This window comes from Pholcus phalangioides, unplaced genomic scaffold, assembly GCF_987345545.1.
Source record: "Pholcus phalangioides strain wild (caught in Gottingen) unplaced genomic scaffold, Ppha-v1.0 ptg000015l_1, whole genome shotgun sequence".
Lineage (NCBI taxonomy): Eukaryota > Metazoa > Arthropoda > Arachnida > Araneae > Pholcidae > Pholcus > Pholcus phalangioides.
The window spans coordinates 7,352,581-7,378,884 of record NW_028301608.1 but is presented as its reverse complement, the minus strand read 5'-3'; the positions used below and the strand labels follow the sequence as shown (position 1 = coordinate 7,378,884).

General features: G+C 36.6%; 1 protein-coding gene across 4 annotated transcripts in view; it reads right to left on the bottom strand.

Annotated features, from left to right (window-relative positions):
- LOC149075421 (anoctamin-4) overlaps window positions 1-26,304 on the bottom strand; it is a 169,068-nt gene that overhangs the window by 24,030 nt on the left and 118,734 nt on the right. For all 4 annotated transcript variants that reach the window (XM_089242712.1, XM_089242709.1, XM_089242710.1 and 1 more), the window contains exons 13-19: window positions 26,163-26,245; window positions 26,001-26,063; window positions 10,903-10,977; window positions 9,613-9,777; window positions 9,218-9,254; window positions 6,313-6,424; window positions 3,174-3,228 (exon numbers count right to left, since the gene is read on the bottom strand). In XM_089242712.1, coding sequence (XP_089098838.1) covers window positions 3,174-3,228; window positions 6,313-6,424; window positions 9,218-9,254; window positions 9,613-9,777; window positions 10,903-10,977; window positions 26,001-26,063; window positions 26,163-26,245 — 590 coding nt within the window. The remainder of the gene's footprint in view (window positions 1-3,173; window positions 3,229-6,312; window positions 6,425-9,217; window positions 9,255-9,612; window positions 9,778-10,902; window positions 10,978-26,000; window positions 26,064-26,162; window positions 26,246-26,304) is intronic.

Below are 26,304 nucleotides of genomic sequence, written 5' to 3'. Positions count from 1 at the left end.
CTGGTCAAATCTGAAAAATTAGAAATTTCTACGTCACCTGTTGATTACAGGTTTTACTTAGCCTAAGAAGATACTTTTACACACTGCCATATGGTCCTTAACATGAGAGACACAATCATTCTACAGTGGCACTTCCCATAACGGACAATTCCCATAATTTTTTGAATTACGTCGACGGGACTCAATGCATTTCTCTATCCATTAATGAACATTTCGCTATCCATTAATGAACATTAGAAAATTAATGAACATTTCTCTATCCATTAATGAACATTAGAAAATTAATGAACATTTCTCTATCCATTAATGAACATTTCTCTATCCATTAATGAACATTGCTCTATCCACTAATGAACATTTCTCTATCCATTAATGAGCATTTCTCTATCCATTAATGAACATTTCTCTATCCATTAATGAACATTTCTCTATCCATTAATGAACATTTCTCTATCCATTAATGAACATTTCTCGTTATTGGACAAAATTTTAGGTCCCATGGGTGATCGCTATCAAGAGATTTTACCAAAAAATAACCGAAGTGAATGAACGAGGTGAGCATGTTTCTTTTTGGTAGGAACGACTAACTTTAGATCGTGTAATTTTTATCAAAAATACTTCCTTTGGAATAAACCCTGTTGCATAATCCGATAGAGTTAAATCCCAAAGTTTCAGAAACCGTTGAAAAATGAATTTCGAAAAAAAATGTAAATGTTCCCTTTTGAAAATAAGCTCCTCAAACAATGATCATAGTTACCAGGAAAATGTTTTTCCTTGAAGTGAAGGATGAGGAAAAGTAAAATTTTAGAATTGAAACAAACGGTCTTTTTTTTCAAGGAGTGCAAAGAATCCTTCCATTGTGAAAAATAATTGCTTTTAACATTACATGACTCTTTACATCGATTAACTCTTGTTAACAAGTTTCTTCTTCACTGTAATACGTGCCGTTTTTTCTTTTAATTCCGCATTTGTTCAAACAATCTAAGTTCAATTAAGAGGAGACACGACAGAAGCTCTATTCGTTAAATGTAAAGAGAAAATTTGCATTTTTCTGACTTTTTCCTCCATACAAAAGTCGTAATTTAATTATTTACTTGTCGAGGTATCGAATGTAATTATATCATTTAAAGTTCTCTACTGAAAAATGTGATTGGAAACGGAATAAAACGATTCTAATGCTGGTTTTTTAGCGTTTTACTTAATTGAGGAAGCACCAGGATCTTCGCGAATCGTGATAATAAGAGTAGATTATACTGTAGATCACACATCTTCAGCCCGTTGCTCGCGAGTTCCACGGTGCTCCCTGAACCACCCAGAGTGCTCGATGCCCGTGTCCGATTTCAAGCTCACGAACACTTCATCAACAATTCATGCATTCAAATTTCAAACTTGCTGTAAGGGTGCTCTTCTTTTGATGAATGGTTCAGGAAGTGCTCGCGGCTAGAAAAAAGTTAGATTCATCTGTTCTAGATTTATTATTTAACGTCAGAGGGGGATTTATGACTTCACTGCTTGCAACCTATATTCAAATTTTGTCGACCTTCTCCCATTCTAATTGAACGTTCTTTACCAACATTACTAAAATTTACTGCCCCTCCGAACTTGCCAGTATCGGCTATAGCGCACTTATCCCCCCCCCCACCCGTAAATACGCTCTTGTTGAACGTTTTACATTTAGCGATGTTTTTTGATCTGATCGGACATCAACTATTTGAAATTGCGTTAAAACTGAGAACTTAATGATTATACTTAAGATGCAGCAATTATTATATTTAATGTATAATCATAATAAATTTAATGTTTCTCATAAATGTGATTATATTTCTTTAAGACGGAAAACTGATATCGAGATGGTAAAAACGGGGGAAACTTCCGCCTAAATAATCGTCAATCGTCACCAAAAACTGCTCAAACTAAGGCGTCTCGAACTAGCATTAATCCCCTCGCTTACAAGTTATCGGAAAGAAATTCGGATGAATCTCTGTTTGTTAAATCGGCGATAAATATGGTAACCTTGTCCTAACTTAACCACACGTTATAAAAAAGGAAAAGAAGGAGGGCAAAATATAGGAGAAAAGAAGAAAAAAATAAATGAAAGGAAAACTGTATAATAGATAAGAGAGTAGGTACGAAGTCGATTTCTCTTTTCACCCTCACCTTACATGTTCTCTTTCGCTCTTATATGTCCTTTCATAGGGTTACAACAAAGCTTCGCGATGATGAGGAGAAAGGAAAGAAAACAGAGAGAACTTGTTTGAATCTATTCCACTGGCGTTTCAACGCAATATTACGTCCTTGATGGTAAAGTGGTTATATCAAGGGTAAAAACCCACCAAAAAGCACTAAATACTCGTAAAAATTTTCCAAATAGTGTCAAATGAAGGGTAAAAACTATTAAATTTATTCGAACGTATCGTAAAACTTCTGCAGTGAATTAAAATGTATTTCATTAAAAAAAAGAGAAACGTTTGACAAGGCAAATATGTGAGTTTAATATTCACATTTATAGTATTAAAAATTAATATTAAAGTGAGTTATCGTGCCTATACCTATGATTAAAATAATGATAATTTATTTATTTGGTTGGAAAAAAAACGGGACCAAACGGGACGACCCAAAAAAACATGGAAGAATACGGAACTTATGATTACCTTATGGAATAAGTGATTAATATATAAAACATTTTTAATAGAAATTATCCCTCGCTCACACACACAGTTATAAAATTATGCAGCAGACTAACTTTTCGTATAAAGAAATATTATTTGTTAATGTTTAACAAAAACCAATAACATGCGCATATTAATCAAAATCGGGGCGGCAAAATTCCATTTCTTCGCGAGATGAATGTTGTAAGAAGTGAATATATTATAACGCATAAATCTTACGAACGCAAACTATTCTTTAATCGGTATTTCATTGAGGACGCGGTCGAAATTATTCGAAGGAAAAACTAGATTTTCAACCGATGGATATGCTAATGAGAAAGTCGATTTCATTATTATACGATTGGAAGCAGCGTTCCTGCAAAGGCAGCGAATGCATTATGATGGAAATTCGATGAAATAATGCACATAATTCTTTATCGAAGCGAAGGAGAATGAAAAATACCACAGTGGGATTATATTGCTGGAAATTACCATTGTTACGCAATATACGAAAATTGCACTCACCTGATCTTGACGGTAACCAAATAATGTGAACGTTTTCCCGGGATGTCCAAAAAATCTGCATAGGGAGAACGTCAAAATAAATACCAATTAAATTCAATGTGAATGAAAGGATTCGATGTTTCCAAAATTCTACAGCTACATCCAATAAATCAATGCATGAACTCAAATTAGAAATTCGTAGATTTTAGCACATTTCATGTTCAATTTGTGCTTATTTATAAATTTTTATTATAAATTATAAATTTTTACAAAACAATTATGGTTTTTGTTCCTCACATACAGGGTGTTCTTAACCGTCCCGTGGGGTCCCTGGCAAAGGGGAGGGAGGGGCTATGACGATGATTTTTTTGAAGTATGTAAATTGATGGGCTAGTATTTTGAGGCAGGTTGTCAGTCCGTACTCCAGTCAAGGCCCTAATAAACTTCAGAATCTTGTGTGATATATTAGGCATTATTTTCTTTTTCACATAATCTCGTCAACGTGAAGCCTCTTATGCGTCTGTCCTACTTGGTAAAGTTTAGGAAAACCCTGCATGCCAGAAACACCCTGGGAACAGGGGTTTTGAAGAGTGTTCGGAAACTATTTAGCTGAACTGAGGCTTCAAGAACACTAAATACGGACCTTGCCTTTGTGCCAATCAAACTCACCGAGAAAAATTTATTTTTTAAAATTTAGCAGCCCTATATGTGGGCAGGGTCATTTTAATGCATGAGTCCTTTTATAATGACCTTGGCTGAGGCCCTTCCACGCGAACTGGAAATACCAGCCTACCAATACGCATAGTTCAAAAGTCAAAATCACCCCCTTTGCCTAGAGGCCCACGGGACAGCAAGAGTTACCACAATGCGGCCACGCATGACGGCTTTACTACAAACGTGTTACTAAAGAACTAGGTAGGCTACAAGTGTCCTGCGGGATGTGCGTTGAAGACCCTTGTACTAGTTAAGACCATGCCTACCCCCGCACCCCACCATATGACAGAAGCTTGCGCACACACAGGCCTCCAGTCTGGAAGCTTTTTTCAATCGATCTTATACGTATATACAGGGTGATTACGTATAATTCCCCTTGCCGCTTTTTACTGGCTAACCGTTGATCCTAGAGGTATACTTCCAATTAGAGAAAGTATCCAAATAACGTGTAGACCTCAGATGCGTCGTTCATATTACAAGAGGTTGTGTAGTTATTAAAATGTAAAAATTTACTTTTTATACGGACACCCTGTCCTCAAAAACCCAATTAGGAAGTTGTTGCCCTGTCTCTCCTGAAGTCAACAAAAAAAAAAAAAATTCCACATTTTTAAATGCAATATTCACTGAGATGTTTAAACTCAAAAATCGGAGAAAAGGTTGGGAAAAAACAGCATAAAACTAACGGACACACACAACGCTTCTTTCCTTCATTTATGGTGTTCTTTCCCAACTTTTCTTCGATTTTTAGATGTATTTCTGCGAATATTGCACTTATAAGCAAAAGAATTTCTTATGTTGGCCTCAGGAGAGACAGGGCAATAACTGTATTTTTGGATTTTTGAGGACAAGGCGTCCGTGTAAAAAGGTTTTATTTTTATTTTAACAACTATACAACCCCTTGCAACACGAATGACGTATCCGAGTTCTACACGTTGTTTGGGTTATTTTTCGACATGGAGGTATGCATCTAGAGCAGAGGTTCTTGACCCTTTTCATCCCATGGCCCCCTTTGAATCATATTTACTTCTCGTGGTCCCCCCCCCCCCCATACACGAACTAGATCGTTGTTACTTACTGAATTGAATTTAGTAAAAACTGATATTATAATGGGAAGAAAATAGTATCCTTTCGAAAAACTTATATGGGAAAAATCGGTTTCGTAAAATACGGGACGATCTAATCAATCTACACAATGAATCCCCCCCCCCGACACATCGCCCTCGGCCCGTGTTTAACCTGGGTTAGAGTTCAAGTCTAAGTCTGGAATCCTGACGAAAATCAAAGCCACATATTAGGACTGATAGGTCAGTGCCCATATGCTTACTCTGTTAATAAGACGTAAGACACACACGTTTTTCGTAAGGCCGGTATTACACCATAAAGCTTTCATAAAAGTTCATTTATAAAACTTGAAAAATTTAACCAATAAGGTTATCGGTTGCATTCGAGCAAATTCAACCGATGCCCTTATTGGCTGCATTTTTCAAGATTTATCAATGAACTTTTATAGTGTAATACCGCCTAAGGCAGATCGATAGAATTTCCAGCTATAGGTGACTCGCGGGTCATAAGAGGCTCAGATCAGACATTAATGCTGTCCAGCAAGCACTTTCTAACAAGTAACAGTTTAGTTGGTTTAAGGGGGGTTGGTGCAAGCAAATTTCCCAAAAAACACATTTTCCAATTTTTAAATACTACGGAAGTTTCTGCGACTAACTGTGTTAAAGTTTTTGTTCTAATTGTACTAAAAATATTTAAAAAATATTTTAATATAAACTGTTGGCAGGCATTACACATGCTAACGTTTTTCATTGAAATGCGTTTTTCGCAAAACCAAGTTTTTTGTTAGATAAGGAAAATTTTTTCGAACACCACTCATTCAAATGTCTTGGAACTTTGTGTGTCTCTCAACACCATGGTGTTATATACTTTTACAAAAGCTTTTAGGATTTAAATAGTTGGTTATTTTTTTCTTGAATTTTAACTTTATAACAACATGCAACTTTTTAAAAAATCACCAAAATTTACCCATAATTTGTGCCATAAAATTTAAATAAAAATAATTTTTATAAAAAAAATCCTCTTTGGAGAGTATATAACACCATATTATTGAGAGACACGCAAAGTTTCAAGACATTTGAATGAGTGATATTCGAAAAAATGTTCCTTATCTAACGAAAAACTTAGTTTTAGAGAAAAGCATTTTAGTGAAAAACATGCGTAATGCCTGCCAGCAGTTTATATTAAAAAAATATTTTTAGTACAGGTAGAACAAAAACTTGAACACAGTTAGACGCTGAAAATTTCATAGTATTTAAAAATTGAGAAATTGGAAAATGTGTTCTTTGGAAAATTTACGTGCACCAACCTCCTTAAATATCAATAACATTTCACTAATATTACTGACAAAAATAAATGTTTCCCGAACAAAAGCATTCACCATTACCTTCCTTTGAAAAATGCAATGTAGATGAGAGATGAATACATATTGATGAACTCGAAAAGGAACATTTTGAACGTGAAACTATCTTCATATTCTCTTTGGGTACGGGGTTGTTCTGCAAATAAAATATTTATCTGTCAAAATAAAAATGTTTTCAGGCATGGAAAATCCTTTTATGTACACATTTTACAAATTTTATTATCAACAAAAATGCGAAAAAAATTGAAAAGAACGCAAAAATGGTGACAAGACAGATCCCTATAGGGATTTCAAAAAATTAAATTTCCCCTCCTCCGCCATGATTTACTTTGGCGATAGGATATTCTATAAATACGTGTGTGGAAAAACTTTCCCTCTTTCAAGAAAAACTGTTCGACACTGTATATTGTACATATATAAATTGGGATTTGTTTCAAGGCAAGGATAATTCTATTTATAAATCAACCTCCACGTTGTTGCGTGGGAGCTGTGCAAAAGAAGAGAAGAAAAGCCCCGAAACTATTTTATTTTCGAGGAGTGTATGTATCTCTATTTCTTATTTTTAACTTGGTTCTCATGGGGCACAGACTCAAGATGGATTTGCAATGGAAATTCGTTAAAGGGACCATTAGCAAACAAAAAATGGTATCGAAGAGAGGTTATCGTTTCTCAAATGTGCCGTGAAGTGACTTGCAATGACTTGCAAGCGTTTCCGGGGCTATAAGGGCATGGTCTAGGACAGAGGTCTTCAACCTTTCTCTAGTCGCTAGCGCTGCCTGTATCCATCATCAAACGAAGAGCACCCCTTTCGAACAATGTTCTAATCAACAATTCTTTCCCACCAGCAGTCTTTATTAAAGACGTATAAGTTTCACGTATAAGTTTTCGGCAACAAATTCGGACAATCTGTATTTAACGAATCGACGATAAATCTAGTAACCTTGTCCTAACCTAATCTCGCGTTAGAAAAATGAAAAAGAAAGAGAAAGGGGGGGGGGGAAATTGAAGAAAAGGAAAAAATGAGTAGAAAACAAAAAAAAACCTGTACAATAGATAAGTATTTAAGAGAGTATATTAGATTACATTATAATATATTATAATATATTATATAGATTTCTCTTTTCACCCACACCCTACGTGTTCTTTTTCGATCTTATATGTATATAGTAGAAATATACATTATATGTAGGGAAAAAAATTTACCAACAAGAGTATAGAAAAAACGAGGAGGAAGAAAACACAACTTTGGTTTATAGGGTTAAAATAAAGCTTCGCGATGGTGAAGAGGGAGGAAAGAAAACACAGGAAACTGAATTGAATTTATTCCACTAACTTCGGGACGAAATATTTTGTCCGTGATCGTAAAGGGGTTAGCAATGGCATTTTAAGCGATGCTCTAATCAACGATATTTTTCCACCAGCATTTTCCATTAACAATGGCTACCAGCCTCAAGATGGCAATGAAAGCTCCTTTAAGGGACCGTCAACAAATAAAAAAATAGTGCTGAAGAGAGGTTACCGTTTCCGTGCCGTGAAATGTTCAAAACTAAATGGGAATCATTTTTAAATGAAGAAAAAATCAGATAATATTCGTGAGTACTCTTGTTTGACAGTCGATTTAATGCCTTTTTTGACTGATTTTAATTTTTTCCCTTCAAATTTTAACCCAAATGATAATTAATTTTGATGGTTTTGAAATTATTATCAGAAGTAACTACTTATTTATAATTTATTAATCAAAGGATTACATGGTTATTTATTTGTTGGTAACTGCCTATAATCTATACATATAAAATTGATTTCTCTCTGTGTGTGTGTTTCTTATACACACTCGGTCGGCTGAAAAATTTGCAGGTACACGAAACTGGGTCCGACTTGAACGATAAGCTACTTTAAAATATCGTCGTAGTTGGGCAGATGCCCGAAATGAAGGAAAACGGTCGGGCAATAATGGTTCCTGGGCCTCAACAATGACTTTTGGAATGTGTACTTCGGTTACCGTGGTTCCTTAAAAATGCGCTTGAAACCATTTATATGCCTTTGGAATGGTTTCCCACTTCTTTGATGCTGCCTATATATGGAGAAAACCCAGGCAGAGCCGGGTACTGTAGCTAGTTTCTTTATATAACACAGACTTGAAAGAGATATTTCAAATATCGTTGAGAATATTTTTGGTTTTTGATTACTCGTACAAGTTGATAGTTATTTTTTAATAGTTTTCCAGTTGAGTATGGCTCTCCAATGCCTCTTACAAACAGGCACTACTGCTTTCAAGCAACTCTTGTTGCTGTTTCTTTTATCAACGATGGCATTGTAAGTCATGCTCTAATCAACAATGGCATTTGAAGCGATGTTCTAATCAATAATGACATTTTAAGCGATGCTGTATTGTTTTCCACAATAACAATGTTTTTCCACCATCATTCTTTATTAATAATAGAGCAGAGCTTAAAAAGTTGCTTTAGAGCCAGTGCTATTGCCGACAATAGCTTTTCCATCAGTACATTAGCTTTCAAACAATATTGCCATTGTTGCTGTTTCAAAAAAAAAAGAAAAAAAATCCAGCACGAATTAAAATCTCCAAAGACTGGGAAACCTCTGGGGGCCCTATGATCGCTCCCGTTGAGATGTAACTGCCCCCCCCCCCAGTGAACGTATCTTCATTATAAAGCGTCTCTGGTTTGTTTGATTAATTGTTGTTGAGCTCACTAGATATTATCATTTATTTTAAAGTATAGTGCTATTAGAAATCAGTAATCTCTGAAGGGTATATAAGCAGTTTTTTCTGTTCGTAATTTCCCTCAGCCGGAAGGATTGGCCTTTTTAAAGGGGCTTCAGCAATCGTGAAAGCCTTATTTCAATGATTACTCATGCACACATGCAACAATTAATGTAAAAGGACGAGATAATGTTCACCCAGAAGACTCACCCATATTAGTCAACTTTGCTGTTAGTGCTCGATAAACCTAAGAAAAAAAAATGAATTACCAATAGCCAAGCATAGCGTCAAATATCAATGAAAAAATGAATAGAGTTTTCATACCCATTTATTCCACAAATCAAGCATTATTTAGCTTTACTTTTTTTTAATGAAACTTTAAAAATGAAAATTAATTATTTAAAGTTAAAAAGTTTGAAATTATTCAACTCATTAAATGAAATAAAATTGGCAAGCGATGTGAATGCTACTTGTTTTACAACTCGTATTATTATCACTTCAATTGTAAAAGAAAATTATACTGTAGCAAAATTGAGTGTTAGAAAACAAACAAGTTGAAATTGGGTGTTAGAAAGCAAACGCATATACAGTAATTGATTTCGTACCTTGTCCATAATGACAATGACCAACAAGTTGAGAGTTGAGGCTGTTATGGAAGTCGTTATTTTGGCATAGGTTCTCCAGATGTAATTGTCACTAGCTGTAAGTACCGTCACTAGAATTATCCTATAAACGATCATACCGAAGACTGCCGCCAGTAGTAAGCTCAACTAGAAGAGATAAAATACGTACAGTCAGTTCACGATAAGTCGAACTTTGATAACTCGAATATCTGTTTAAGTCGACGTTCTCATTCAGCCGCAGAACATTTTCCAGATTCTAGTTTCCTTAGCTCGAAGTTTTCTTCCTTTAAGTCGAAGTTTTCGGGATTGAGAGAAATTTAAAACATAGAATTTGGTAGTAGAATTCCGTATTTATCAATTTAATTTAGCACTTAGTAACATAATTCAGCATTTAAAAACAGAATACAGCATTTAAAAACAGAATATAGCATTTAGCAATAAAATTCAGCATTTTCCTTTAAGAGGAAAATCTGGAGAGTTCGGCGGATTTTCCTCTGCTTGCAAAAAGTGAATGATTTTCTCACGTAAGAAGGACAAAGAAGAGAGAGAGAGAGAGAGAGAGAGAAAGAAAGTCAAAAATTATCTTGTGCAGACTTTATTTACAGCCGAATCCGTTATAACGAACTTCAAGAGACCGAAGAAATCACTTCGTTAAAACGAAATTTCGTTATAAAGGATTTCCAGGTCTTTGCAGTGTTCCTATGCAAACTTATCTGGGGGATTAGAAAAGTGTTCGTTAAAATGAGATTTTTCGCTGTAACGGTATTCGTTAAAACGGGATTCGACCGTATAATTCGTTCATTTATACGCGTATTACGTATGTATCCGTTTCCATAACAGAGTATGTACGTCTACTTTATTTATAAACATTATCATTCAATAATAAAATATGAATAAGTTAGAATAACTTATTTTTTCGAATTTCTCAATCTCTACTAGTTTGATATGTTTTACTAATAAGATATTTGTGAATATCTCTCTGGTATTTCAATAAATATTTATTTTTCCCCATCTGAAATCGGAATTTCCGATTAGTTGAACCAACGATAAGTCGAAGTTTTTCTGCACATTCGACTTTGACTGCATGTGATGTGTGTGTGTGCAGTATGCAGTGTAGTATCTGAAATCAATAAAAGGATAAGGCAAGAATATTTCATGAAAGAATCGACATTGAGTCTATCTACATTACATTGACATTACTATAGATGTTCTCCATATTTCGAAAATTAATACAATGGCGAAAGTATATGAGCTTGTGCAATCGGGACTTACCACGAACAGAACTGCGGAATTCGCTCCGGCGTAACGATACACTTTGCTCCAAAATGGAAGGAATGGCTCCACAGCCTACGGGAAAAATAATTAACCGTTATCACTGGAGTCCAGATTATATTGCATATTTTGGTCATTTTGTACATAAATGCATAAAATCAAAGAATTTTCAGAATAACTGCATACAAGTATTTTTAAAAATTTATTAAAGTTCTCGATCACTTTCTCTATAATTTTCCAAATGATTATTGCTTATAATATTTTCATAACATCGACTTTTTTCCCGCGAATGGGATTTAGTGAATTAAAATAGTTGATCTTGGCTTCCCATGCTTTCCTATGGGAAAAATCAAAATTTCAAAAATTTTCTTTTCACTTTTGGGGGGCATGCAATTTTTTCTCTCTCAAATACTATAGATATTTTTACACAATTTAACATGAGGATTTAGGATTTTAGTTGTTGGTCGTTTTTCTAAAAAATATGTAGATTTTATTTGCATATGCAGCATATAAACTGAAGAGCCAAAAAAACTGGTACAGGCATGCGTATGCAAATAAAGAGATATGGAACCAATCAGAGTACGGCGCTGCGGTCGGCAACGCCTATATAACACAACAAGTGTCTGGCATAGTTGTTAGATCGGTTACTGCGGCTACAATGGCAGGTTATCGAGATTTAAGTGAGTTTGAACGTGGTGTTATAGTCGGCGCATGAGAGATGGAACATAGCATCTCCGAGGTAGCGATGAAATTTGGATTTTCACGTACGATCATTTCACGAGTGTATAGTGAATATCGGGAATCCGGTAAAAAATTAAATCTACGACATCGCTGCGGCCGGAAAAAGATCATGCAAGAACGGGACCAACGACGACTGACGAGAATCATTAAACGTGACAGACGTGCAACCCTTCCGCAAATTGCTGCAGATTTCAATGCTGGGCCATCAACAAGTGTCAGCGTGCGAACCATTCAACGAAACATCATCGATATGGGCTTTCGGAGCCGAAGTCCCACTCGTGTACCCTTGATGACTGCACGACACAAAGCTTTACGCCTCGCCTGGGCCCGACAACACCGACATTGGACTGTTGAGGACTGGAAACACGTTGACTGGTCTGACGAGTCTCGGTTCCAATTGCTTCGAGCTGATGGACGTGTACGGGTATGGAGACAACCTCATGAATCCATTTATCCTACATGTCAACAGGGGACTGTTCAAGCTGGTGGAGGCGCTGTGATGGTATGGGGTGTGTGCAGTTTGGCGTGATATGGGACTCCTGATACGTCTAGATACGACTCTGACAGGTGACAGGTATGTAAGCATCCTGTCTGATCACCTGCACCCATTCATGTCCATTGTGCATTCCGACGGACTTGGACAATTTCAGCAGGACAATGCGACACCCCACACGTCCAGAATTGCTACAAAGTGGCTCCAGAAACACTCTTCTGACTTTAGACACTTCCGCTGGCCACCAAAATCCCCAGACATGAACATTATTGAACATATCTGGGATACCTTGCAACGTGCTGTTCAGAAATCTCCACCCCCTCTTACTCCTACGGATTTATGGACAGCCCTGCAGGATTCATGGTATCAATTACCTCCAGCACTACTTCAGACATTAGTCGAGTCCATGCCACGTCTTGTTGCGGCACTTCTGCGTGCTCGCGGGAGCCCTACACGATATTAGGCAGGTAACCAGTTTTTTTGGCACTTCAGTGTATACATATATGTCTGGGGCATTTTTTTGCAAATGAATATGCACTAAGAAAGAGAAAATATGCATTTTAAAAACATATCTGCTTTTTTTTTGCATGAGGCATTTTTTAAATTCAGATTTTTATAATTTTTGGTCCAGATTTTGGAATTTTCAACTTTTTCAGGATGTTTCAGTGCATATTTTTAGTTTTTTACTGCATATTTTGGAATTTTAAACGGCACACTTTGGAGTTTTTAAGTGTATATTTGGAATTTTTAAGTGCGTATTTGCATATTTTTAGAGCATATTTCGTCACTTTTTAGCGCATGTAATCCGTTCCCTATCACCAATAAGAAATCAAAAAAAATATTACTACTGTATATATTTATTTGAATGAAATCAGTATATTGTAACTGATATAAGACTCTTTCTGCTTAGGAAAAGCAGCGAATTATTCAATAACTTTGTTGTCTGATAAACTTCGAATGATTCAAACAAATTTTTGTACACATTTTTTTATTCAGTTATGTTTAATACAGTTGATGGATTTAACCTTTTATTCCAGGATAATATCTAATATTTGATCAACACGCTATGTAATTTTCACACAAACCTTGAAAGATAACTCACGAAAAAAATTTAAATGTAAATTCATTATTTTTCAATGTTAGTTATTTTTAGTAATCGTATGAAAATTATAAGCGGTTTAAATGAAACTGCGGTGTTTCTAAGAAATTTTTTTCTCCCGACCATTTTTATGGATGTCAACTATACATTCCAGCGGCTCATTTACTGGAAATTTTGACAGCCGACTTCATTTTTGATTGTGAAAGTCATAAAAGTTTTAATTATAACATCTCTCAAAATTATTATTCAATGAGAATGAAACCAGTCGCAGTTTAATTACAGCTGATATTTTTTTCGTGTTTACTTCAATGTTGAAAAACTACAAAAAAGTCAATTAATTCACGCAAAACAATTTTAAGAAGTTTTATAATTTGAATAAGTTTTGTTATTCAGTAATTTGGGGAATTTTTTTTCTCCTATTCGTTGGTTCGACTTCTTGGGCAAAGTTGATCTACTCTTCCACAAAACAATTTAATAAACTTTAATTTACAAGTAGGATGGAAATAGAATTATTTATAGTAGACTTCTATAAGAACCCAGTATGTATTTTTTAAATAAATTTTTCCAAAATTAAATTTTACTCCCAATATAAGGTCTAATATTCAATCAGCAATGTTGTAAAATAACGATGAAAAATTAAAAAAAGTAAGCGTACAAAATTTAATTTTATTCAAATGCTAGCTCTTTTCTATTTTTCTATGAAAACTAAGTGCGTTTATATCCTGTTACCGGGTTGTATGAAGCTGGGCCGGCTTTTGTCATTTATCGTGGGTTATACATGTTATAAAGCGTTCGAAAGCGGATTACAGAAGATGTCAAGAAGTTTAATTGCGATATTGTAAAGAAAGCATTGGAAGATAACAGGAGCTTAAAATCAGCAAAACGAAATCTGTGTGTAGGGAGAAAGGAAATTTTTGCACTAAAAAGGAAAGATGGAAATGAAATCATTAGTATTGTTGAGGAATTTTATAATACTCTTATACAAATATGAAGAACAGGATCAGAACGAAGGAAAGGGAGCGGGAAGAAAAAAAAATGGAGCCGAATTTGAACAAGTAGCACCTGGGCTGAAAGAGGAAGTCTACAAGGCTATAAGATTTATGAAAAAAGGGAAATGCCCAGGTGAAGATGGGATTTCAATAGACATTGTTAAAAAAGCAGGCGAAGAATTTGCCAGTATGCTAGCTGCTTTGTTCACAAATTGTCTCACAAAATCGGATGTGCCTGAAGATTGGAATAACGCAATGATGGTTCTTCTTTACAAAAAGAGCGAAAAAGAGGATGTCAAGAACTACTGACCAATCAGTCTCCTATCAGTAATTTATAAAATCTTCACTAAAGTGCCGACGTATAGGCTTGAATCCAAACTGGACGAAGCTCAACCAAAAGAACAGGCAGGATTTCAAAATGGATTCAGTACAATGCATCACATCAAAACAATCAGGGAACTTATAGAGAGACATAAGGAATACGAATTACCATTTTGTATAGCCTTCATTGATTTTGAGAAAGCGTTTGACTCTGTCTTCACATCTGCTGTTGCTAAAGCTCTAGATGTAATTAGGGTAGAGAAGACTTACATCGCACACACAATATCATCAAGAAAATATATGACAAAGCAACTGCAACGATTCGTTTGGATAAAGGAAAAGCAAAGATTAAACTCGGAAAAGGAGTCAGACAGGGTGATACTATGTCACCAAAAGTCTTTACCGCTGTTTAGAAGTATTCAGAAAACTGGATTGGGATAAAAAAGGAAATAAAATAGATGGAGAATTTCTCAACCATTTGCGTTTTGCAGACGACATTGTTGTTATCAGCAGTAATCCAGACGAACTAGAGGAAATGATACAAAAATTGGCGAAGGCAAGTATTTAGGTGGGCTTGAAAATTAATCTGCAAAAGACTAAAGCTATGTTCGACCCCTTTGCATTGAAGAGGACAATCTTGCTCAACAACACAGAGATAGAAGAAGTAGGAAGCTATGTATACCTGGGACAAGAAATTACCATGGACAAAGGAATAATTAATGAAATAAACAGAAGGATCAGGACTGGATGGAGCACTTTTGGCAAAAACTGTGTAATTTTGAAGAGTCACATGCCATTATGCCTGAAAAGGAAAGTTTTTAACCAGTATGTGCTACCAGCACTGACTTATGGAGCTGAAACATGGACACTCACAAGCAAGACGATACAAAGGCTACAGACAACACAAAGGACCATGGAAAGATGTATGCTAGGCATCACAAGGAGAGACAGAAAACGAATCACTTGGATAAGGAACCACACAAAGGTATATGATATCATGGAAAGAATTAAATGTTTGAAATGGAAATGGGCTGGACATATTGCAAGAAGACCGGACAACAGATGGACCACAAGTATTCTAGAGTGGTACCCCCGTGGTGTTAAACGTCCAAGAAGGCGTCCCCACGCAAGATGGATTGACGAGATCAGGAAAGTGGCAGGAGTCAACTGGATGGCTAAGGCATCAGACAGAGCAAAATGGAAAAATTTAGAGGAGACCTTCATCCAGCAGTGGATTGAAATGTTTGTTGATGATAATGATACATGTTATCCCATAAATTCGTAAATTGTTTAAAAATTCATAAAAAAATCGAAGGAACAGGAACATTTGATTGTGAAAAAGTTATTTTCATGAGGGGGGGGGGATTTTTTTGGTAGAGAAAAAAAATTTAGCTCAAATTTTTGTCGATAGAGGTCAGGTGCAGTGCGAAAATCTCGCAAGAACGATTGAATCTGAAGCTTTCTTCAATCTCTTCTGCGTCCGAAACGTTCCTAAATCTTCAGATGGTGATTCGTGGCTAAGGAAAAACTTCACTATCGTGAAGTTGTTTCGATAGAAACAATCCACCAACATTAACAATGAAAAGCTTATGTCAGCGTCCGTAACAGGAAAATTCTGGAATGAGCTGTTGATCGTACACCCTGCATTTTATAGGACTCTGATATGCATGTTTCCCGCTCTTTTCTCACGTGCAGCACCCTATAGCGACAAAATTTGAACTATTTTTTTTTGTAAGCTACCAAAAAATCCACTTTTGTAAAAATAACCTTCTTACAAACCGCTTCAAATATGCTATTTCCTTCAATTTTTGCGAATTTTTAAACTGTTTAAGAATTTATGGGACACCCTGTACACCGCAGTGGATTATTTACTCAAACTTATGGCAACTGACTTTTTTTTGATCGGGAGTCTAAAAATTTGAATTTTTATATTTTCCCGAATTATCATGTCATGAAAGTGGAACCTTAAAACACCTTGAAATTTTACTTTTTTCACAAACATTTCTTCGCATTTTAGGTAAATATTGGAGACTATAAATGTGTGTGTGGCAATTAATTTACTAAAAATAATTAAATGAGCTTCAATGTATAATTATGATATGAATGTGATATTTAAACAAGGATTTGTATCTACATTAAAGACTTCTAAAACCTAACACATGATGTAGGAAAGCGATCCATTCCATGAAAACAAATAAATTTCTCCTGCGGAAAACCTTTTCCATTATCCAAATTACTCATCATGAATAATTAAGATAATTATCTATTGTTTTTGTTTTCCAATGATTCGGAATTAATCATGAAATGTTCATGACTATACATAACTGAATGTCATGAGATAGACCCCAGATGCATTGCTCACGACAGATACAGGCATTGGGATGAGTCACGAAAACGCAAAACGGGTTTGTAAGCAATAAGGAAAAACCATTATTGCCGAAAAAGTAATTACTTTTAATTAAATAAAAACGTTATCACAAAAATTATAGCTTTGCCTGGTTTTAATTTATACAAAAAATTGACACGTTTTTAAGACAAATATAAACTTAACTGGTCGAATGGTCACTCGAACAATTAAATTTTATTTGCCTTAAAAACGTGTCACTTTTTGTATAAAATAAATAACGATTTATTGTTATTTTTCGATCGGTAATCAATAATGCATTTATGTGTATTGAAAGGAGTATGAGAGAGAAAAAAGAAGTAGTATATAGTTGGCCAAAAAAGAAGTCATGGTATATTGTCATATTATACAAGCCTTCGTAGGAAATTTTCGGAGATGTTTGTATTGCGCTACTTCAGATTGCGCTATACTTTCCGATTTGCAATACTTCAGTACTAAAAAACGAGGTCATCTGACTATTTCAGTATATTTAATGACCATCTCTTGATTTATCAATGGATATTTCCTTATTATCAATGGATAAATTGTTTCGGAACTCTAAAAAATCGTCTATAAGGCATAAATTCGGATAAGACACCACAATAGGCTTAATACACCACAATAGAGATAGCTTTTGGAAAGTGTTATGGTACGCGTACATATGCTTATATTCCAGGAAGATGTCACTCTCCGTTATCCATACGAAGGTTTTAATAGCCGACTGATGCGAAGATGAATTTAGTAAATAAAGAAAATTCATCTTCGCATCAGCCAGCTATTAAAAACTAAAAACCTTCGTATGGATAGCGAAGAGTGGCGTCATCCCTGGATAAGTCACCATCTGGTGGCAGTGTCAGCAATTTATTGCGAGCTTTGGCCGGAGTTAGGTCCAACCGTCCACGTAGATCCCGTTCAGTGCATACGAGCTCCATGGAAAGATTGAAATTCGTTGACTTTGTAGTCTAGTGCGCTAACCCGGCAAGCGAGAGCACGTGGGTTCGATTCCCCGCAAGGGCAGTTGAATTTTTTTTTTCTTTCCTAAATTCATCTTCGCATCAGCCAGCTGTTAAAAAAACCTTCATATGCGTATAAATATTCGCTTTGACCGTGGGGTTAATAAATAAATACATCTAGCTTCTCTTCTTCTCTCCCCCCCCCCCAACCCAGTTGCAATCGCAGTCCCACAGCCTTCGCTATATATAAATCTAATAGGCACAGCACTAGAGTCTCTTTGACGTACCGATCGTCCGTGGGTTCTTTCAAGTTTGACGTTCATCTAGTGCGCGTTGCTTGGCTCGCAGTGAAATATTCCGTGATATCCGTACACATTTATGGGAAATCTCAGCAAACCACTCAAGGACGCGGAGGTAAACACACTTTTGAAGAGGAACCATTCAAGTCTTCTTCGAGTTACCATAGATCTTAGCGAAACATCGATTCAAATGTGACTAAAAATAAGGGTCGAGATGCTGTAAGACTTCATAAAATTGAAGCCACCGCAAATATACGTGCTACAATTCGTGCTAAAACAGCTCAAATGAAGTACTAAAGTATGCTTTTCACTTTTCACAGAATATATTTCAGAGAAAACACCCTTATTTTCATCGTCAAACATATTTATGAAAAATTCATTACGGAAATTTCTGATTTTTTTCCTTTTTTTCTCTTCACAATTGGGGACAAAAAACTATGTATGTCGGTAGCTCTTTAGAGCTTCAAAGGTTTTTTTTCCCTCTCAGCTCACCTACGATTGTCACGATCATTAGATAGAAAGAGAAAAGGAAAACGTTTTTTCTTTCGTTTATGAGAGCATTCTTCTCTTCCGCGTGCTTTCTTGTCTCCTGGCTATCATTGCCTTGCCACATTCTAAGTTTTCTAATCTGGTTTTTTTTTTCACCGAAGTATACTGTATAACCCCACGTGTTATGAATGCAAGTTACTAACAGGAGGAAAAAGACTGGCAATTGTATTCCGAAAATAGACACGACACAGAAGAGCGACGAGTTACAAAGCTCAAAGAAATAAGTAAGTACCCGTGAGTAATTTCGAGACGAAGAAGATGACGAAGACAATGAGAGATTTCGCACTGGAGGGGAAAAAATAATAATAACAATGCTTTTTGGCTAACAGCCGTTCAACCTTAACCTTCCAATAAAATGCTGATGCCGACAAATCTTCAGTATTTCTTTTGTCACCGATTTTAATTTCTTTCAACTAGATAATTTAACTAGAAATAAAAAAAATTGATTGCAGCACTACACATAACAAGCATTACAAAGAAACAAACTTCACGGAAGGTTCGCTATACGTGCACACACATTCCATCATGTACCAATTCGTTGAAAGTTCCGCAGAGGAATGTAGACGAGGTGCATGTCTGGTTTAGTAGTAGTCGTACCACATCGTACACCTATACTGTAAGCATCGTAATCACCTCCCTTCGAAGTTTTACAGAAGGTAAGCATGTACTAAGCGAGATCATCATTCCTTCATAAAGTTCTTCACGGCAGAATCGACGACTATTATTTGACGAGCCTAATTAATATCTCCGTGCCATCTCGCGAGCGACGGGTTCATAGTTCCCGAAATGTCTTTTATTTTCCTCGTGCACGCACGAACATTTTAAATGCTTCTCCAATTTTGCGAGCATGCAAGCATTATAATACGGGTGAATTCCCTGATATATTTCACAGGGATTCAATGTTCTACTAGGTACTATATGAATTTGTATATATTTTATGTTTTCTCATCTATTTTGGTCGTTTTGTCTTCCTCATATTGAATTCACAATGTTTGCTTCCGTTGCGCATATATATTTTTGCTTTATACATTTGTTGATGATTTTTTCTTTAACGTGTAAATTATTATTATTATTTGCTTTTCTATTGATTTCCATTACTTTTCCTATCTCTGTAATTGGGCTCAGCCTGTTGAGGTGTGTAAATAAATAAATAAATAAATAAATAAGCATATAAGCATAGTGTCGCGAGCTGGATTGATGTGAATCGGTGAGATGAATGAGTTCTCTGGAAATGTGTTAGCCGTTACTTTCACAGAACAGAACAGAACGGACCGAGCACGACGAGGCTCTGTCGCTTACGCGATATAAGCCCATTGTCCCGGAGGGCGTGGTTGTGTCGGAGAAAATTCTGACTTACAAGGAGAAAAAAAAATAGGGATCCTTATTATGGGGTCTAAAGGGGCCCCTAGCCATGTATGTGCATTCATATACAATTACAAACAAACAAAACAAAAAAAAAACATGTGCGAGATCAGACATCTAACGAAGGGAATCACATTATACAATAATGAGTTCGGGGACCCCTTTTCGTGACTTTCACAGATCTTTTCCATGGTTTTCATAAATTTCACTGATCGGTAGGCCTATAGAAGACTTTCTTCCGATTTTGTGCAAGTGTTGGTGTCTTCCACCGCAAGTACGAGATCGGTAAATCCAGGAAGAGGAGAAATACTCGATCTTTTTCTGTTTATGCTGTATGCATATTCCTTTACTACCTCGAAAGTAAGAGAAAAAAAGGTAGATTTCAAAAACACCGTATCTCTTCTTCTGTTATTAAAATGTGAACAAAGGATGGCTCCATCCACTGGCAGTTGATCCGACAGGTTGAGAGGCATGTTCGACTAATGTTGAGCATGTTGAGAAGCATACTTTACAAAATCTCTGGTCTCGTCATTGCCAAAATAAGATGTTTTTAAGGAGGCGAAATGTCTCAGAATTGTCAAAAAAACAAATCATCAGGTTTCGAAATGTTTCGTAAATGTCGTAGAGAAGGTTTAACAAGCTATTCGTGAGGTTCAGGAAAACGATGGCACTACGAATAATTGAGCTGGTAGCAAGCAGCTAAGTACAGAGTCCCGATCTATTTGAGAGCTGAAATTAGACTGTGGAGGGAGGGGCAAAGCACTATATTTGAGCAATTCACTGTCTAGTAACTATAGGGCTGCCAGTCTTTTGTCTGAAACGTTAATGCAGCAAACCCTGCTGTGTATGGGATTCCTGAGCACTCAATCGCTGTAAGGATTCTTTAGAAACGGCCCCAATTATAGTTTTCATCGAAATTTTACCTCTTCCGGTTGAAGAACCGAAACTTGAAAAATATCTGAAAAGTTGTGATTTTGGATCACATTTGTTTATTCGGGAGTTTTGGTTACGGAAAAGTCAAGGAAAACGCAAAATATTTGGCCAAAAGTCACGGATATATGCAAATATTTGATGAAATGATTTATGCAAACAGGGAAAAAAAATCTGTGAAGAGAAAACTGAAACTTGATAGTTGATTTGGAAAAGTTAAGATTTTTAATTATATTTATTCCTTTAGAAATTTGTCAAGAAAATTTTTGAGTTTTGGAAAATAAAATTTCTGATTTTGAGTCAGGGAATTGTTCAAGTTTTTTTAGGGAAATTTTTGACTTTTTGCCTAGGAAATTCAGAGAAATGATCAAGCAGGGGAACCCTGCACTAAAGATAGGTGGAACGAGCATCTAAAATTAAATTTCTGATCTGATCCGAGTGCCATCATCACCGAAAAGTTTCCATGTTGAACATTAGTCGAAGCGGCATAAATACTACGCGCGTTTTCACAACCAGTGGGAAAAAGATGACACAGGATATCTTTCTCTGATGACGTTTTGATGGAGATTAACGACTCGAGTTAGGTCTGCGTCTATAGCTGGAGTCATTAAGACTTCATAATGTAACACGTGGAGACCGATATTTTCCTGAGGAAATCAATAAAGGTAAAGAGGGAAAACATGACGTTATTGATGAGACCTAACGACTTGCTTTCATCTGGGTTGAATGCATTAACTGCTTCTCAACAAGAAATGCCAATCACAGCACGAAGGAAAGTTTCAGCTATCCGAAAAAAGTCCAAAAGTAGATAAAACTGATCGGATGTATATGAGAAGGACCGGAAGCGGAAGTTCATCTTGTCCACCAGGGGTTCCTTATCGTACGTTTCCAGTGGCTTGTTTATGATAACGTCTTGATTTGGTGACAGCGACTATTCTTAGTCTTTGTGGTAAGAAAGGACTATTATATCCGTACTTTTTTGAACCTTTACGAACAGTAGAGGACTAACGTTTTTAGAAATGGATTCCTACTGACCTGGGCAAAGAAATATAGTATGGCAATTATAATATTTTTTGCTGCTGTGTTGTCGTGTGGGCACCGTGATGGACTTTGATCGCGAGAACTAGAGGCGGATTTACGGTTTTGCCGCTTGTGGGCTAGACTAATTTTGTCGCCATTTTCCCATTCTTATCTTTTTTTCTTGACTACTCATTCTTCGAATTCACCACTATAACGCCCACTTAGGCCCCTCCCCACTCCTGTAAATACGTCTGTGTCTCTAAGTCACTCTTTTGGTCACTCAAATGCTTGCGTATTATTTTGGTCACTCAAATGCTTGCGTATTCTTTTGGTCACTCAAATGCTTGCGGACTCTTTTGGTCACTCTTTTGAGCATTCACATACTTGTACACTGTTTTGATCACTCACTTTCTTGTACACGCTTAGTCACTCTTTTGGACAGTCCCATGCTCACACATTCTATAAGTCCAACTTTTGGTCAGTAACTCACTTATTCCTTTGCTTTCAAGGTCACTCTTTTGATCCTTCGCATGCTTGCACACGCTCTAGTTCTCTCTTTAGTCATTGGCATGCTTTCACGCGCTCTAGGCCACGCTTTTGGTCTTTCACTGACCTGGTCCCTTGCTCCTTAGGTTACTCTTTTGGTCATTCACTGACAAAGTCCCTCGTTCTCTGGGCAGAGGTGGATCTATGGCAGAGTATAAAAAATTTTCCACCCTTCTCCCATTCTACTAATTTTCTCGGCCACTAATTTCTTAAATGAGCCCTGAGGTATATCTCGCTTAGCTTCCCCCTTCCGCGTAAATGCGTCACTGGCGAGGATTCAAGCTCGACTTACAGTCTAAGTTTAAAAAAAAAGTACCTTACAGTTTGAGAGCGTGTCTGGTATTGTACGTAAATTTTAGTGCTTCCATCAATTTTTCAAACTATGGGTGAAGTGTGACGAAGTCGAATCCCGTTTTAACGAATACCGTTATAGCGAAAAAATCTCGTTTTAACGAACACTTTTCTATTCCCCCAGATAAATTTGCGTACAAACAATGCTAAATCCTGGAATTCTTTTATAACGAAACTTCATTATAATGAAGTGATTTCTCCGGTCTCTTGGAGTTTGTTATAACGGGATTCGACTGTAATTGTACTGATGCAGGTCTGTGCACCCCTGCTTCAAAAATTTTCGCAAGATATTTTAAAATAACCCTGTATAAAAAATTATTGTTTAAAAAATTGAAGGAGCATTGGTACTGACTCTTCTTTTTGAAATTTAGCTGGAATTTTTTCTTTGTATTTATTAACAGGTGTATGGACCAACGGGCTGTTGACGATTATATTCTATTCAATGTCTCACCCAAGAATGACATTCGTTACAGAAGATGAAAATGGGCTCGCATTCGTTGAGACGGCTTTGGTTTCGAAAGGGCAATGTGAAATTCAGGGCCGTATAATAACGGCTGTCTCATGACGCACCGGAGTCGATACCAGCTGACGTCATCACCCTGACAGAGCCGGTTAACTGCCATTGGCTACTTTAGTATTTAAAGGTCATGCTTTAGTTAAAAAAGTATTAGAGCAGTGAAGCATTGGGCGGAGATACGGGGGGATTGTCCCCAGCATCAAAGGTGGATTCGTCTGATCTAATGTATATGTGTATATATAAATTGACAATAATCATGATCAGGGGGGCCTCCCCCCAGACTTTGAAGTCTATCCCCGCCTATACAGTGAAGTCAACGCACCTGATCCGAGACCACGCCCACTGAGTCAAGGGGCGTCAAAAACAACTTCAAAGGGATGAGACAGCCCTTACTATATAGCCCTGGCGAAATTGCTGTTGCGTTTGACATTAGGCTGCGTATCGGAAAAACATGGATAATAACTTATGTCAAGGATGTTGTTTTCGTACTATGATTAACTGTATTGATATTCATTACTTACGTAGGACCACCGATAGCTGTTATTGCTACTGTTATTATTTGTCTTAGTAATCATCATTGAATTTACTATATTTTTATTCGATATTTTTGATACCTTAATCAATAATACTGTTGTAAATAAATTGATTAAACTCGTTAGCAATGCGTGCGTCCATTCTGCTCTGTTTTTGCTTCTCTCCTATCGTCAACTCACTCAATTTTACCGATATTCTATCTGCATGGCGAGAAGATTCTCATGTAGAATATCGTGCGCGAAATAGGCACGATATTTACTTATACGCATCAGTAATATAAAGTATATTTCGTATTATTGATGTAAATCAGGAAAATAGATAGAAGAACGCAGTTTGAACAACATCAAGCAGAAATGGTTCTCATGCTCGTATTGATGGCAGCTGCACGAAGAGTGGTAAAAAGCTAAAATATCGGTCATTAACGTCTTATGCCAGTGCTCTTTGACATTTTTCGAGCATTGGGAAAAACAAACTATATCCGTTGCCATAAGAAGAGCAGCATTATGGTGACTCCGACTCTGACACACATAAGAATCAAATCAGCAAAATACGAATCTGTGAATGCAACTCGGATGGGTTGTTCAATTGAGGGTGTCTATCCTGAGTATAAAATTTGGTTCAAACATGGGGGGGAGGGGATGGCTTTGTGAGCGAATTGCTATTTGGGAGCACCAAGTTGAAGATGGTTGATCTGTGAAAAAAAATAAGTATGACCCACATTCAAGACGGTCTCAGCAGCTTCATGGAGCCCCAGTGGAAGTGATATTTCGGGACCCCCCCCCCCCATTGCGAGTTTGAATTAACCAACCTCATAATTTACATTCTTTCTGTAGAAAACCATAGAAAAGATTTCAGCATCATTAGGCTCTTTAACCAGCATCTCCTAGAGATAGAAGACCTCCTCACGCTGCTCGTGACGTCACGCAAGTAGTCCATTCTCACTCAGAATATTCGGAGGAAATATATTCCGCTGCACGTGATAGTATTAACGTTGTGCGGAAAAGAAACGATCGGGAACAGAGTTGGCGATTTCTGTGCCCCACATCCTATCACCGTGCGGTATATGCGTGCCATCCCGGAAGATTCTACGCAAAATAAGAAGAAAAGAAATAGGATACTGTGGTTCAAAATGTGGCAAACTTGCTAAGCAATCGTATCGGACTATTCTCATGTCGTCACAGCTGAACTTGGCAACCCAAGCGAAAGCCTTCTATCTCCAGAAGGTGCTGCTTTAACCCCTTCGCTTACAAGCGATTGACAAGAAATTCGGATGCTCTCTATTTGGCGAATTGGCGATAAATATGATAACCTTGTCTTAACCTAATCGCACGTTAGAAAAGGAGAAGGAAAAAGTAAAAGAAAAAAAGGAAAAAAAATGAAAAAGAGTAAAAATAGTATAATACGTAGATAAGTTGACAAGAATGTAGGTACAAGTCTACCCTCACCCTGCCTGTTCTTTTTTACTCTTATAAGAAAGATACATTATGTGTGGAAAAAAATCACTATCAGGGTGCACAAAAAAATCAAGAGGAAAAAGTTATATGGCTGCAACAAAGCTTCGCGATGATGAGGAGAGAGGAAAGGAAACAGACAGAACTTGTTCGAATTTATTCCACTGGCGTTTGGACGCAATATTAAGTCCTTGATCGTAAAGTAGTTAACGGACCTAAAGCTCTCGGATGAGTCCACGTGCCAAGTTGTCCCTGCCCACATGAAAAAGCTTACAGTTGAGAGTGACAGTTGCGCCAACTTACAATCACAAAAATCCACGCAACTGCCACTCTTGCTTAAAATCTGGACAACAGATGGCAGCACAACGAACACCTAATTCACACTCACTCATGAGGAAATTCACGTATACGTTAAAAACACCTCTTTCTAACGTTTCATTCAAAATTCGTCATAATAACGGTAGCGAGCTGCACGTGTAGTTTAGCTACAGTAGTAAATTGAAGAAATTTACAGAAACAATATCACATTGAGTCGAACTAATGTTAAAAGAGGTACATACCATTGTCACGGGATTAAGGCGATAGTGATTGACCGTACTTTCGTATTCCGGCCGAATTTGTTCCTAAAACGAAAAGAACAACAAAAAATGAATGAAAATATATATTTGATTACATTTTTCAAGGTATAATGTCTATTCATTTTTCATTGAATATGTCCATACCAAGCCGTAATCCAAGTCTGCCAAGTTCCATTCCCAAGCTAGCGTGGCTTGCTTTCTCTTCCACAACTCCATGAACATGGTCGCTGAAGAGGAAAATAGAAATGAATGGGCATCAGTGATTCGAAATTGAATCCCCATTCAA